At 43.5% G+C, this 15806-nt stretch overlaps 1 protein-coding gene across 1 annotated transcript in view; it reads left to right on the top strand.

The window, feature by feature from the left end:
* Nucleotides 1-15806, top strand: part of KIAA1549L (KIAA1549 like) — a 318974-nt gene that overhangs the window by 228881 nt on the left and 74287 nt on the right. The window contains exons 13-14 of the mRNA XM_071218358.1: nt 7912-8039; nt 15094-15272. Coding sequence (XP_071074459.1) covers nt 7912-8039; nt 15094-15272 — 307 coding nt within the window. The remainder of the gene's footprint in view (nt 1-7911; nt 8040-15093; nt 15273-15806) is intronic.

Raw genomic sequence — 15806 nt, 5'->3', positions numbered from 1 at the left:
GGAAAACAGAAGGAAAGAAAGTAGATACAACAAATACAGACATTTCATTTGAGGGGTTTAAAGGGAAGCAGAAGAGGAAAATGTGAGAGGAAGGACAGTTTTGTTATTACTGTTGTTTTCAAGAAAGGAGAAATTACAGCATGTTTGTTTGCTTATGGGAATAATCTAGTAGAGAGGGAACAATGGAAGATGTAAAAGAAAGAGGACAATTCTAGGAGTGATGTCCTTGAGTGTGGGAGAAGGGATGGGGCCCAAGGCACAAGAGAGAGGTTTGCTTTAGATTGGTACCTGAGCAGAGCATCCATCCCATCAAAGGGAAGATTGAGTGTCAGGTAGAGATGCAAATAGGTTGGCTGATGGAGCGATGAGATGATGTGGATGTTTTCTTATCCTTGATTCTATTGTGTCAGTAAAATAAGGCACAAAGGCATCACCTGAGAGTGGAAAGGGGTAAGGCGATATTGGAGGTTTGAGGAGAGGAGAAGAGGTGTGACACTCTCTTCAGAGGGTGGGCAAGTCAACTGGGTAGGAAGTTTTAAAGTGAAACTAGGGAAGCGGACTTGGCCCAATGGATAGGGCGTCTGCCTACCACATGGGAGGTCCGTGATTCAAACCCCGGGCCTCTTTGACCCGTGTGGAGCTGGCCCATACGCAGTGCTGATGCGCACAAGGAGTTCCTTGCCATGCAGGGTGTCCCCCACGTAGGGTAGCCCCACACGCAAGGAGTGTGCCCCATAAGGAGAGCCGCCCAGCGTGAAAGAAAGTGCAGCTTGCCCAAGAATGGTGCCGCACACATGGAGAGCTGACACAACAAGATGACTCAACGAAAAGAAACACAGATTCCTGGTGCTGCTGGTAAGGATAGAAGCAGTCACAGAAGAACACAACAGCAAATGGACACAGAAAGCAGACAATTGGGGGCGGGGGGGGGGGAAGAGGAGAGAAATAAAAAAATAAAGTAAAATTAGTCATTGCGGTTTTCTCCTGCCACGTTCACTTGTCCAGTTGGTCGGGTATAGGCATGATCTAGTTGGAAAGTTGGGTTTATACAGGATTGGGGCCTTTGCTCATAAAAACAATGAAAGATGAGAGTGACAAAGAGCCTGAGGGCACATGTGAAAGAATGATTTTATGATAGATTATAAAATATAATCCAGTTAAGAAGGGAAATAAGGTTATAGGGTGGGAGGTGGGGGTGTTTGGTAAAAGGAGTGAGGGCCAGTGAATTGAAGGTTCTGGTTAGGTTCATGAATTGTTAGAGTCAAGAGGAGGTGAGCTGGAATGAGAAGGTGATGGAGGGAAGCAGATTTGGCTCAAATGATAGAACATCTGCCTACCATATGGCATGGGGTGAGCTGGCCCATGCGCAGTGATGATGAGTGCAAGGAGTGCCGTGCCATGCAGGGGTGTCCCCCATGTAGGGGAGCCCCATGCACAAGGAATGCGCCCCTCAAGGAGAGCCACCCTGTGTGAAAAAAGTGCAGCCTGCCCAGGAGTGGTGCCACGCACATGGAGAGCTGACACAGCAAGATGATTCAACAAAAAGCAACACAGATTCCCCTGCTGCTGACAAGAATACAAGCGGACACAGAAGAAGACACAGCGAATGGTGGACACAGAGAGCAGACAGCTGGAGTGGTAGAAGGGGAAATAAATAAATAAATAAATATTTTAAAAAAAGAAAGAAAGATTTATAACTTAAAAAAGGTGATGGAGAGCCGAATGTTTGAGACTGAGATTTTGGAGGGAGTACACTGACTGGTAAAGACACAGTCACAGGTCTGACTGGTAGGAGTTGGCTGAAGATCATTGGGTGAAAGAAGGCCAAGAAACTGATGGACCAAGGTGTTAGTTAGGTTATCTACATAGATATCGAATTTAGGCATGACACTTAGATTTCCACCCGCCTTCGTGCAGCCGCGAGACAGGAGGCTCTCAGAAACGTGATGCTGACATTGTTGAGCTGCTTAGCTAAAGCCCATAGTTACCCTCCTCCCTGCTTTTGTATGGCTTTTGAGTTAAGAATTTTTTTTTTTTTACATTTTTAGAGAGTTGTTTAAAAAAGAATATGTGACAGAGACCATATGGTCTGCAAAACTTAAAATAATACTATCTGTTCCTTTTTAGAAAAAATCTTGATGACCCCAGCTCTAGACATTTTGCTCTTTGAGAATAAACCCCTGTCTGAGGAAGCCATTGTTGCCCAGGTTTTCTATTTCTTGCCACTGAAAGCATCCCTGTCTGAGACAGAGATTCAAGTTAGGACAGTACCAATGAAAAAGAGGCCGATCAGAGGCTTCATTAAGGAGAATTCAGCAGATAGCAGCCATTTGATTGGCAGAAGAGGGCCAGTCAGAGACTCTGCTGTTTCTTATCTGTAGAGATATGGAAAAGAAGTAAAAAGGAGGGGGAAATGAGGTGCTAAAGGGGCAACTCAGTTGGGATCTCTCTCCTTAGGGTTTCGATGGAATCATGGATGAAGTTACTGAGAGAGGGAGAGAGGAGAGAAAAGAAAAGAGGAAGAGGGGAAAGGAGGAGAGAAAAAGAGGAGCAAAGAAAGATGAGAAAGGACGAGGGGATCAGAAGTGAATTTAGAGGAATGCTTTTCTTGAGCAATGAAAGATGCTCAAAAGGGCGTCAGTCTACCACATGGGAGGTCCGCGGTTCAAACCCCGGGCCTCCTTGACCTGTGTGGAGCTGGCCCATGTGCAGTGCTGATGCGCGCCAAGGAGTGCTCTGCCACGCAGCGGTGTCCCCCGCATAGGGGAGCCCCACGCGCAAGGAGTGCACCCGTAAGGAGAGCCCCCCAGCGTGAAAGAAAGTGCAGCCTGCCCAGGAATGGCACCACCCACACTTCCCGTGCCCCTGACGACAACAGAAGCGGATAAAGAAACAAGACGCAGCAAATAGACACAGAGAACAGACAACTGGGGGGGGGGGGGTAATTAAATAAATAAATAAATCTTTTTAAAAAAAGAAAGATGGAATCTTCAGCTTCCCAGAAACATTTCAAGAAGAAAGAGTGATCAGCAGTGATACACGTTGTGGATAAGGCAAGTTGAGGTGAGGTCTGAAAAGGTACCACTGGAAAAGGTAAAATATCATCATGGACCTGAACTCAAGAAGTAGATCAGGAACCAGGTTGAAGAGAGCTGAACAGGGTTTGTGGGGTTAGGAAGTAATGCGAGTAAGTGTAGACAGTTTTCAAGAAGTTTGATAGCTAAGGGGAGAAGGAGAAGGTAGTAGTGGAGGGTATGGGTGACAGTGATGGGGAAAGGTGGTTTTTTCCCAATATAACGAAAACTTTCACATGGAGAAGGATCCAGTGGAAACTCAAGAAAGAGAGAATATAGTATAGTAAATAAACTCTCAGAGCAAATGAGAAGGGATGGACTTGAGAGCACCACTGGAAAGATATGTTGCTTCCTCTAAGGCAAAAGATTGTAGTGAAAAGATGGAAAGTTGAAGGAGTTTCCACTCAACAGTCTGTCTCAAGTGGGGACCTGGGAGGAAGTTGCTGAGTGATGGAGAAAAGAAAAAGACAGAACAGCTGCTATGAGGAGTGGAAAAGGGGAGTGAATTAAGGAAGAGTGAAGTGATTTGGTACTGCAGTCAAGCAACAAGGTTATATAGGTTTTTTCTAGGAGCTGTTGGTACCTCAAAAAAAAAGCAGGGTGAGGTACAAAGGAACAGAGAGTTAGATTTCAGCTTGTGTGTGGAAGAAGGTGGAGGGCAAACCCATTGGTTATCCATTGCTTCATAATAAACCACCCCATCATAACCAACTGTTTATTTAGTCCACGACTTTGGAAGGTTAGCAGTTTGGGTTGGACTCAGTTGGGTGTTTCTTCTGGTTTATGCCAGTTTTGGCTAATCTCAGCTGGACTGAGTTATGCATCTGTAGTCAGGTGGTAGGTTGGCTGGGCTAGTTGTTGATGGTGTCCGGATGACTCAGATAAACTGAGGCCTTTCCCCATGTGGTCTCTCAGCCTCTAGCAGGTTAGCCCACTTTCTTAGGTTTCCAAGGGCAGCAGGAATGAGCACCAAAATGCAAGTCTTTCACTGCTGGTGTCATATTCGTGACTGTCCCATTGGCCAAGTCAAGTCACACAGTCAAGTCTAGAGTTAGTATGGAAAGGGACTAAACCAGAGCTTCACTACAGGGAGGTGTGAACAAGTTCGGGCCAACCTGGGAGAGTCTAGGGAGAGCAGAGTTGAAATGTACAGAGAAGCAATCAGTGATTTAAGTAATTGACTGGCAAATGGTATTAACTACAGCTATTATTGTCATTATGGTCTTTACCTAATGAAATAAAGGAGGCATATTAGCAACAACTTATTTATCAGCTATTTAGAGGATACTGAAAAGAAATAAATAGAATTAGTAAAATTAAGATTTTAACAGCACTGCCAGGAAGGATAAAAATTACTTTTTCCCCATTCTAGTTGCATTTACACATTTACGTTATGTAAAGATTTCTTTAAAATAAATTTTTTTAGAACAAGTGTTTCTTGGATTTGCAAGGAGTTTGCTCTTATTAACCAAATTCCATTATGAGACCTCCAAATTTTTATCAAGAAATAGTATCTCATGCTACAAATACAAATAAAGAAAATGATGTCTACACTGCTGAACAATATCTCCATTTGCTTCATAATTTTAGCATGTAAATAGAATTTTACTTAGGGCTGGCTATCTCATTTCCAAAGCTGTGGGAGAAACCTCACCTCTGTTCAAGTCCATCTGATCTCGGGAGTCTCTGATCATTTGCAGAGACTTTAAGATGCTAACCCACCTTGAATCTGTGTTTCTGGTTTCCCTTCTTGTCCCATTGGTTAACACTTGACTCCTTTAAGTTTCCTCACTTCTACTAGATAAGGACTGCATGACCAAATGGGTCTGTTGGGTATTCAAAAAAGTTTTGCAAGTGAATATATAGGGGAAGCAAGTGCTTTGATAGTCATTAAGACACCTCCATTAAAAAAAAAATTGTTTCAGAACAATCTGAGGATCCATTCCCTTCCAGACAACCAGACTGGCATTGCAGGTTCTTTTTCCCCAACCAGGCTCTTGGTGATGCTATATTTTTGTTGGTCCATGACTGCTATTGATAGGGGTGGAAGATAAACCTTATAGAAGCAGCTGTTTGCAAAGAGCACTTAAATGTAGCGATAGACCATGTATATTCAGCACCTCTTGGTTAATCCCCACCCCATGCCTGTCCTTCCAGGCCCCACATCCGCCACATTCTCAGAGTAGGGACCATTGGTTTCAACATCCTGACCTAAAATTGCAGCCTTATGGGCCACACATTCTTGCGTTCAAAAACACCTTTGTTCTTTTTATGTGAGTGGACACACATGTGCACACACACAAATCTCACTCTCTGTTTTGACCAGAATTTTTAAGTATAAACGGATGCATAGAATAAAGCAGAGTTGGGCTTCCCCACCAGAAATTTGCTCATTACACCTTTCCTTGAAGTGAGGAGGAACAGCCAGGAAATTGTTTCAGGATCAAATGAGGGGAAGGGCATGAAAATACTGTGAAAACCATTAAGTATTTTGTGACTATAAATTAGGTTACAAAAAGCTTTCCTTTTCCTTTCCTTCTGAACCTAAATAAAAGCCTTTTTGTCCCAGTGAACCTGGTTGGAAGAGTAGTGTCTTTAACCATGAGATTCCGAAAACAATCCAATATGAAAACAATCTGTATATTTTCTCTGTGTGTGTGTTATTGCAGCACTCAGTGATCAAATATAATAGTTGTTGGGTAAATAAATAACCTATATTTAATAAAGTAATGCATTATCCATGTTTTCCCAGTCTGCAGTCGTCGTATTTTTTTTTTTTTTTTTTTAAGATTTATTTTTATTTATTTAATTCCCCTCCCCTCCCCCGGTTGTCTGTTTTCTGTGTCTTTTTGCTGCGTCTTGTTTCTTGTTTCTTTGTCCGCTTCTGTTGTCGTCAGCGGCACAGGAAGTGTGGGCGGCGCCATTCCTGGGCAGGCTGCTCCCTCCTTCGCGCTGGGCGGCTCTCCTTATGGGTGCACTCATTGCGCGTGGGGCTCCCCTACACGGGGGACACCCTGCGTGGCGCGGCACTCCTTGCGCGCATCAGCACTGCGCATGGGCCAGCTCCACACGGGTCAAGGAGGCCCGGGGCTTGAACCGCGGGCCTCCCATGTGGTAGACGGACGCCCTAACCACTGGGCCAAAGTCTGTTTCCCGGCAGTTGTCGTATTATTAACCTTATAGGATGCTAAAAGGTTTATAATAAGAGACATTTGTGGCCAGAAATAGGGAAATGCTGGATTAAACAACACTGGATGGGTCCTTTATGACAGGACTGATCAGAGTCTTTGATAAGTGTAAGTTTGAGGAATGCTGTTCACCATATTCCTTCTTTGCACGTGAAACTTACCCTTGTCGGTGGAACTTGGCGGGTGGTGGTGGTGGCTGGCGGTGCTGGGGTGAAGAATGTTTCGCGCAGTGCTAGAATTCATGGAACACTCTTGGCAGATGCCGCCTTATCTGACAAATCTAAGTGGCACTTGCCTTGTTCATGGCTTGTAGGACGTTGAAGTGTATAGAACTGAGAATTCTATATTCCCCAGAAGATGATGTGCAGAAAGGAAGAGGATCTGCAAGCATACACAGCTTTCACTCAAGAAGCTGCTTACTTCCTGGTCAAGTGCTTTTTATTGCAGTTAGTTTTCTGTTGTAGGGGCTGGATGTCATTATTTTCTGATTTTGGACAAATGGCAATGTAAGAACAAAGAGGTTTGGTAAGGCCTCTAGATATCTCCTCCCCATTATCTCCCAGAGGGGAAGGCAGTTGGTCTTTTTGTTTGCCCTCGCCCATCCCCCACAGGCTGGCACGATCTGAAGCATGAGATACCACAAACCTCAGAAGGCTCTTTCAAGAGCCCTTTCCCTCCATAGAGTTCTGGACAGCGGGAATCTGGCTCTGAGGGACAGAGAGAAGGCCCCTGTGGCTTGCCATCAAACTGTCCTATGTAAGTCCTGCCTTCTCTGTAAAGTGTGAGGAAAACCCCTACTTGCAGGGGGGGCCCTAGATCCCAGTGTTGAGTTGCCACTTGCTGACTCCTCCCTGGACAAAACCCTTCACCTCTCTGAACTTCACATTCCCTGCTTGCTAAACAAGGGTGGCAGGCACCAAATCAGGGAATTTGTAATGATCTGTTTAGCAGTTTTGCAACTACTCAGCACATTCCTTGGCACATAGCAGGTACTCCTGGTGGGGGGCTCTTGGAAAGCACGGGTGGTATCTTAGTAGCTGTATACCATATCCCTGCCATAATGCTTGGCACAGAGTATTCCCTAAATGAATGAATGGCTCAAATCAATAGTTTGAAATATGATTTATTACCCCTTTGGCCACCACAGTTAAAGAACACGTGTGTGTGTGTGTCAGAGTAAAGAACCCAATAGTGGGGTGACTTAATCTTCAGTAGCTAAGGTTTATATGGTAACAGTAGCCAATGAGACTGTGTTTTCTGCATAATTTTGAAAATACCCATGGAATTCAAACACTCTGCCCACACTATCCAAAGTGCTAGGTTTTAAAAAGAGGGCACACTATACAAACAGCCATCATCACTACTTCCATAGTCACTGAGGGTTAATGAAAAAGAGATGGGAACTAAGGGCTGCACTCCCTGAGCTTCTTTGCAGAGCTGAGCACCAGTAAATGTACTTCAGAACAACCAGCTACTTAACCTAGACTGCAGTGTGTGTGTGTGTTTTCTTTCTTTTTCTGTATCATCCCTTCTTTGTGGATAAAACCGGAATAAAAGGCTACAGACAAACTGTGCAAATAAAATAACCTTGAGAGGAGTCTGCTTCAGTCGAAACTTACTGTCTCCCCTGTTGCTATGGTTACCTCCAGCAGGTCTCCCAGTGAGAATGGCTCTGCATTCAGCAACGAATCAGGGAAGCCCAGCTCGGGGAGGCGTTCGCCCCAGAATGTAATGGCACAGCAAAAAGTGACAAAGGAGGAGGCAAGGAAGAGAAATGGTGAGAAGTCTTCCCTGCCGAGCACTGCCCCAAGCCCACCCCCAAAGACACACACACGTGTGCACATCACACCAGTGTGCTTTAAACCGTACTTCACTCTGTTCTGCCTCACAAGGGCCAAGAGTCTTAGATCTACCTCTTGGGGTCTCACCTGATTCCCCTTCTCTGACTTCTTCTGTCTCCCCTCCTGCCCTGCCCCGGTTTTATGGAATTATGTTGTGTCTTAGAAAAACCTTATGCAGAAAGAATTGACATTTACATAGAGATTTTCCTAATTCTTGGGTGGATCGATGTGATTCCCAGCAGCAGGTCCATAAGATACCAGGTCTCTGCTTGGTTTGGAGATTCCCTCCTTCTTTTGCCCCTACTCCCCTGATAAATTTCAGGGGTTATGGTCTATGCCACTAAGCCCAGATACTGTAAATCCATCTCTCTCAGAAAAAAAAAAACACACAACAAAGCAATGAATCTGTCATCATAAAAGTCAGCTTTATGCTTCTGCCTTTATTCTTTAGGAGTACTTACCTATTTAGTGTCTCTCACAGATTTTTTTCCCCTTCCTATAGAGGGCTGATGTTTGGGGTATATTTACACCCCATCTGAGCTCCCATCTTATGCTTTGGCATCATCTGTTGAGGACATGATTGTGCTGCTTTCCTCTCGCCCCCATCCCACCTTGTTCTGATCCTCCTCCTCTCGGTTCTTGTGTGTGATGCTGAACCTCCAGCTGTGGCTTATTGAAGCCCAGAATTAAAGAACTCGGTGCTGTCACTCAGATGAGAGAATTCCTTTTGGATTTCAAAGGGTTATAGGTGGGGCCATACAGAAATGCCAGGTGAAAAGCTAAGCAATCTGGTGCTCTGTTTGCTGTGCTTCAATTTCAAAGGTATTTGATAAAGTGTGGGTTTCTCTCTTAATACTAGTGTCAGAATATTCTTTTGTTTTCAAAAACACTCTTCTTTTTTCTGACCAAAAAAGTAAGAGGGGAGGGAGGGAGGGAGGGAGGGAGGAAGGAAGGAAGGAAGGAAACTGTATTTTGCAGGGAGAATGTGGTTCCTGTTTCCATTTCCAGGTATTAAATAAAGTACTTGTTGAAATTGAAATACCGATTTGGTTCTTGAATTTTTCCTTTCCCTGAATTCCTCATGCCCTGTGCTTTCCACATCAGAACTAGGGTGTGCCATGTGGGATTCTCCTGGAACATCTGCCCCACCTGGGCCCACTTGAAATCCTGCCCTATCAGCTCTCTGCCTGGCAGCACACAGAGAGCAAGAGGAACTTTAAAACTTGTGGAGGGGCCTGTGAATTTAGCAGCTTCTCTTTCTTCCTAGAGTGAGGCGTTAGAGGTCTGGGCAGAGGGAGCAAGGTGGCAGCAGACAATGGACAGTGAAGTCCCAGGGGAAGCTTGTTTAAGTACTGTTACCCCCGCGGTCCCCCAGGGTACTCGCCTCCCTCTCCTCCTCCCCTCCCTTCTTTCCATTCTTCCTGGAAGTGTTCAAAGGCAGGTCAAAGTCCACCATCCCCCAAATGCCCCATTCACCTAACGCCAGTCCTCACGTGACCTTAAATAATTCAGCATGTCTCTGCAGCCAACACCATACCATGTGTCTTTTTTTGTTGCATTGCTTTTAGTTCATAAAATGGGTTCACTGTGTATATTTTTCTATGCCATTTTCCTTGTTTAAAATGTGCTATATACAGATTCCTGTCCGTAAATACATGTCTACAAAACGATGCCTTTCCCTCCTCCTGGCATTTAATTCGTAGTGGTAGAGGGAGTTGAGCCAGTTCCAGGCACCATCACTCCCCACCCCAGTTGTGACACACTGATCTGCTCTAAAGGTCTTGGCTGACCTTCACCATTCTTGTCTGTCTGCTTTGTCTACCTGACTCCTGATTCTCTTGAGTCACTTTGTTTATTTAACTGCGACATTCAGATAGAACAGCAGATGGGTGCATGAATAAAAGGCAATTACTATAGCAGGTTGGGGTTTTTGTTTATTTCCTTAAAAAGCCATCCTCTCCCAGGTTTAGAATGGTTGCACTTTATTTTTGCTATAGTAAAAGCAGCATATATCCAGGGTTGGTGGCTTCTTTTTCACCACAGGTTCCCATTCCTTGAGGTTTAGGTTTGAAAATTCCAAATAGAAATGATAGGACCAATTCATTTAATGTAAAATACAACAGATGCTGAAGCATATCAGAATAATAGGATGTGATGATGACTTTGTAATTCGATTTTCTGAAGTCAGACATTAAGAAGGTAAAATCAAGTGAATTCCATTAAATTATTTGTGCATTTCATGTTGGGAAAAATTCTATTTCACCAGAAGTGGGGGGAGAAGTAAAATTCTAGGACGATCTTTCAGTGACACCTTCACTTGTCCTTTTCATCAAAGGACTTCATTTGATCATAATACTGAGTTAGATTTTCACTGAAAGAATCAATAGTGTATTTTATTATACTGGAAAATGAACCAAAGGAAGGGATGGAGGAAGGAAAAAAGCAAGAAACTAACAAACACTGAGTAGAATTAAGAAGAAAACAAAAAGTTGTATTATCATCATGGAGTCAACTTACAAAAAGTACTGAGAACTTTATTGTGTGAATGTGGCCTCTGAGAATAGATTATTCTGTTAACATGGAGCATTCAAGTATTTTCTCTTATGGCTTACTGTCCATTCTGCTTTCCATTTTTAGGCTAACTAGGGATAGTTAATAAGTGCTATTATATCAGGCTGTAGTTTTAAAACTGTTCCTGTTTTCGAACAGGTTTGTTGCACCTGTAGCCTCCAATTTTTCCTCTCTTGAAAATCAGAATTTCAAAAGGAAAAAACACTATACTGCAACAACATACATGACTAGTGTTGGTTCTTCTAGCTCAATGGCCTCGTTAGTTACTATAGCTGCAAGGCAATCTTATCTGTTTCATGATGATGTTTACATATAACTGGGAAAGACAGATGTGGGAACTTGGCTTTTGAAAGCAGAAACAATTTGGTGTTTTCTTAACTAAATACAGACACTTGAACCCCTACACCAAAACCAATGTCACCTTAGAAAGGATGTTTTCCAGGAAAGTAATAAAAAATGAGTTTAGGATTAGAACATAATATAGGTGTTTTTATCTCCAGTCATTTAAGAGCAAACTCCCCAAGCTCTTCAAGCATGCACCCTCCTTTATGTTATTACCTCATGAAAGTCGTGGGGCAGAGGAGGACAAGAATTTGAGGGGTATCTGGGATTGAGAAATAAAGGAAGATTTGTCAGAGATATTAGCTCTAACTCTCGATTTCAGTTTTTATTGCCTTGCTTTCTCAATGAAGTGAAATTGTGCTTATTCTCTGATAAACAGCACCAGAGGGCAGTGATGCTAGCTGTAGATAATTTGTCTTTGAGCTTTAATGAAAGTTTCAGAAAGAAAGGACGATATGTTGTTTAAAAATTATTTTGTGCCCTAAGTGGGGGAGCTCTCCCCGTGACAATTCAAACATGAAGGAATGAAATCTTCTGAACCTGAGTTACTGAGGTTCAAGCCATCAGCGCAAATCAGGCAGCACAAGAGGCAAGGCGGTTCTGGAGTGGCGCTGCTGTGAGGGTGCGGTGATGTTGTGGGACACTGCCTTGCTTTCGCTGTGGCCCTTTCCTTCACCATTCTCCCAGGTCCTTTTCACTAGAGACTAATTATGCATCCAGAATTCCCATGAACCTGCTGTGCTCGCACAACATTTTAATGTATTAATATTTCATGTAATGCCTTTCACTGTGTTTTTCCATAAAGTATATTCTAAGTCTTTTTGGAGCAAGAGAACTGATTATTTTTCTCTTAATAAAACCTGGAGAAATTTTCATGCAAATCTCAATATAACATTTTTTAAATGAGAGGACAGAAAATTAATGTGGTTTGTACAGTGTCCCAGATGTTGTTTCCCTGCCCCATTATGGGACCTTACCCTGTCCATGGAGTGATCATGATGCAGAAGGAATAGAAATGCTAAGTACCATTTCTTCACTCTCCAAACAGTTTAGCAATAAATACTGTGTTCTTACCTTATACATGTTTAACTCTTGCAGGTACAAACATTTCTTTTCCAAGTCAGAAAAGTTCATTCATTCATTCACTTAGCAAATACTTATTGAGAACCATCTCTGTGTGAGGCATTGTCAAAGGAAATGGGCATCAACCTTTAAAGAGATGGGCAAGAATGGAACTTGTATTCTAGTGGCAGAGGTGGGGCAGATTATAAATCTGTACAACACATCTGTAGTGATAGGTGCTATAAGGAAAACATAATGGGTTAGTGAGGGGGTTGATTTTAGATTGGTGGTCAGGGAAGAGTCTTTTTAATCTAAGACTTGAAAAATACAGAGGAATCAGGCGTGTAAAGATCTCGGGAAAGAGTAATTTGATCAGAGGGAAGAGCTAATGCCAAAACCCTGAGATGGGAACAAGCCTGCCTTGTTCAAGGACCAAAAGAAGGCCACTGAGCTGGAGCAGAGTGGCTAAGTGGAAGAGGTAGGAAATATGGTCAGTAAGGTGGCCACCACCAAATCAGACAGGACCTTATAGGCCCTGGAAAAGACTCTGGGTTTTATCCTGAGAAAGGTGAAACCTTCAGAAGGCTCTGAGCAGAAGAGTAATGTGATCTGGTTGCCTTTGGAAGAGATCATCCATTCTGGCTGCTGGTGGATTATGTATTGTCAGGATTGGGGGACAAGAGTGGAAGCTTGGTGGTGGGAGGCTGTTTAAAAGCTGTATTATTTATTTTTTAAAGATTCATTTTTTCTTTCTTTCCCTGCTTCCCCCATTTTTTGCTCTTTGTGCCCATTTGCTGTGTGTTCTTCTGTGTCTGCTTGTATTCTCATTAGGCGGCTCCGGAAACTGACCCTGGGACTTCCTGAGTGGGAGAGAGGCAGTTACTCTCTTGTGCCACCTCAGCTCCCTGTTCTGCTATGTCTTCTTGTTTTCTTTCCTCTGTTTCTCTTGTTGTGTCATCTTGCTGCACCAGCTCTCCATGTTGGCTGGCACCCCCGCGCAGGACCGCATTCCTGCATGGGCCGGCACTCGACATGGGCCAACACTCCACGTGAGCCAGCTCGCCATGTGGGCCAGCTTGCCTTCACCAGGAGGCCCTGAGCATTGAACCCTGGACTTCCTATATGGTAGATGGGAGCCCAGTTGGTTGCGCCACATCCATTTCCCTGTTTTAGTTATTTGTGGCTGTGTACCAAGTTACCCCAACACTAGCAACTTAAAACAACAGTAAAAATTTATCATCTCACATAGTGTCTGTGGGTCAGGAATTCAGGAGTGGCTTAGCTGGGTGGTTGTGGTTTGGGTTCTCTCATGAGGGCATAGTCAACATGTTGGCTTGGGCTATAGCTATCTAAAAACTTGACTGGGCTTAGAAGATAAACTTCCAAGGGCATATTCACGTGACTATTGGCAGGAGGTCTCAGTTCCTTCCCAGACTGTTATTAGGAGGCCTCAGCTCTTTGCCACACGGACCTTTCCACAGGGCTGCTTGAGTGTCCTCGTAACATGGCAGCTTGCTTTTCCCAGAGTAAACGATCCAAGAGAGAACTAGGTGGAAGCCACCATGTCTGTTTTGACCTAGCCTTGGAAGTATGTTAACAACTGCCATTTCTGGACACAGATTCAGTCATAATCATCAAGAGAAGATGCTACATGGAGTATGAAAGCAGGAATCACAGTGAGCCATCTTGGAAGCTGACTACCATAGATGACATTTATAACAATTGTCCAGATGGGAAAGGATTGGGGCCAAGCAAGAGTTGCCCAGCAAAACTCTACTCTATGCTTACATGCAGCTATATATCTGAATAGACTTTCTACTCAGCGGCTACTTGGTGACCAGCCATTTGTAAATAAGAATATAGAACTAAAAAATATTCCAAATATTACCCAACATTAGACACTGGCATATTTTTATCTACATTCTAAAATTACAGTTTACTTGGCTGAATTTAACAAATCTGTGATTATGAGTGAAAGAATGATACAAACTATGTTTTCTTCAATAATTTAAATAACATCTCAATCTCTGGAGCTGGCAGAAGGGGAGATTATTATACTTCTATTACAGTCATATTTTATATAACACCTGTTGTGCTCCTCAATTGTCCTCTGGTTTTGTTGTTTGAACAGGCTGAATTTATCTCTTGCCAAGCCATGCTCAATAACCTGTCATTCTTATGACATATAGATAGCTATAGCCCAAGCCAACATGTTGGCCACATAGTGGAAATATGCTTTCAGAACAAGTAAATCAGCCAGATACCACTGGCCCTGGAACTTCTTTCATCAGCTTAGTCGTGGCAGCAAGGCAGACTCGTGGCTTTCAGCAATCACAGCAGAATTATTTGTCGGAAGGGAGAATAAATTTGACAGAGTGTAGGTGGAAATCACTCTTTTTAATTAGGGGTGTTGTCTGTAGCTTTAAATGAGTTTCTCTGATGGTTATTTCTTATCTTTCTTTCTTTCTTTTTTTTTTTTTAGACGAAAGAAAGCAAAACCCAATCACTGGAGAAGTAGCCTTTAAAAAAACAAAAATAATCAAGTATCATCAGCGAGTACTAAGGCCAGTTGATCAAAGATCTTGCAAAAATTGGTAGCACTGGTGGCAAAGATTGAACTTGAATGCTGTTATTCTGTTTTACCATCGTATTTTAAATATAGATGCAGAGATTCGCCGAATTGCACTTTTCCCATCTCTTGCTAGAACAGAGAGAAATATTTACTTCCTCCCCAAGGGCATATTACCACAGTTGGGGGAGAATGGTTTTAACTGTTTAAATTCACACCTTCACAGTTCTTTTCTACCTACCCATGGATAATGCCATGGTAGTATAAATACTATAGACCTAAAAGTTAAATCCATGAGTGTGGGTGAGCCCTTGGCACTGAGCCAAATGCTGATGTTTCTGAGGTTGCTTTTTGAGTCATGTCCTGAGTCTGTGAGCTTTACATCAATTCGCCCCTGATCAGGCAGCTCCCTTAGATCATAAAGTCGTTGTGTTGTTGTGATTTAGTGCCACCGGGTGATGAAGAGGAGGGAGCGGCTCTCTTTGACAACTCTGGCAAGGTGGCTGCTGACCCCTTTGACACGTCTTCCGGCTCTGTGCAGCTCATCGCAATAAAACCTACCGCCCTCCCCGTGGTACACCCCAACTCAGACAGGAGCCAGGAGTCGGCAGTGCTCAACGGCGAGGTAAGGAGCTGAGGACCTGGAGCGGGAGAGTCCAGCAGGCCCCAGGGAATTAGGAACAAGGCGCCCACCTTGGAATAGTGTAGATTTCATTGGCCAGGTTTCCCTCCACGTGCACCACACGTCCATGGAATAAGTCAGACACTTGTCACGCAGAACGAGTTCAGTGAGGAGCGTTTTCAGCGTGTGTTCTACCTTCTTTAGTAGCCCAGAGGGAACTTTAAAAGCTGTAGTTATGAAGAGAAACATCAGGAGTTCTATACCACCCCACCCCAATATACACACACAACCTTCTGCCATTCTTCATAAGCATCCTAAACTGTTCATTACAGGATGCGAATTAAAGTGGGGATGGAAGGGGCTTGAATTGAGAGGGAACCAGAGACCACATTGTCATATAGACATATAGTGGGATGTAGCCCACTGCGTAAGCTTTGATACAACTTTTACTCCTTTGAACAAGTTTGAAATAGTCCATTGCCTGCTTCCAGGATTTCAATGGATAACATAATGTTAATTAACTTTCTCAAGCATTTA

Source organism: Dasypus novemcinctus, chromosome 10, assembly GCF_030445035.2.
Source record: "Dasypus novemcinctus isolate mDasNov1 chromosome 10, mDasNov1.1.hap2, whole genome shotgun sequence".
NCBI classification, from domain to species: domain Eukaryota; kingdom Metazoa; phylum Chordata; class Mammalia; order Cingulata; family Dasypodidae; genus Dasypus; species Dasypus novemcinctus.
The sequence above is the reverse complement of the archived record's forward strand: the minus strand, read 5'-3'. Positions and strand labels throughout refer to the sequence as shown.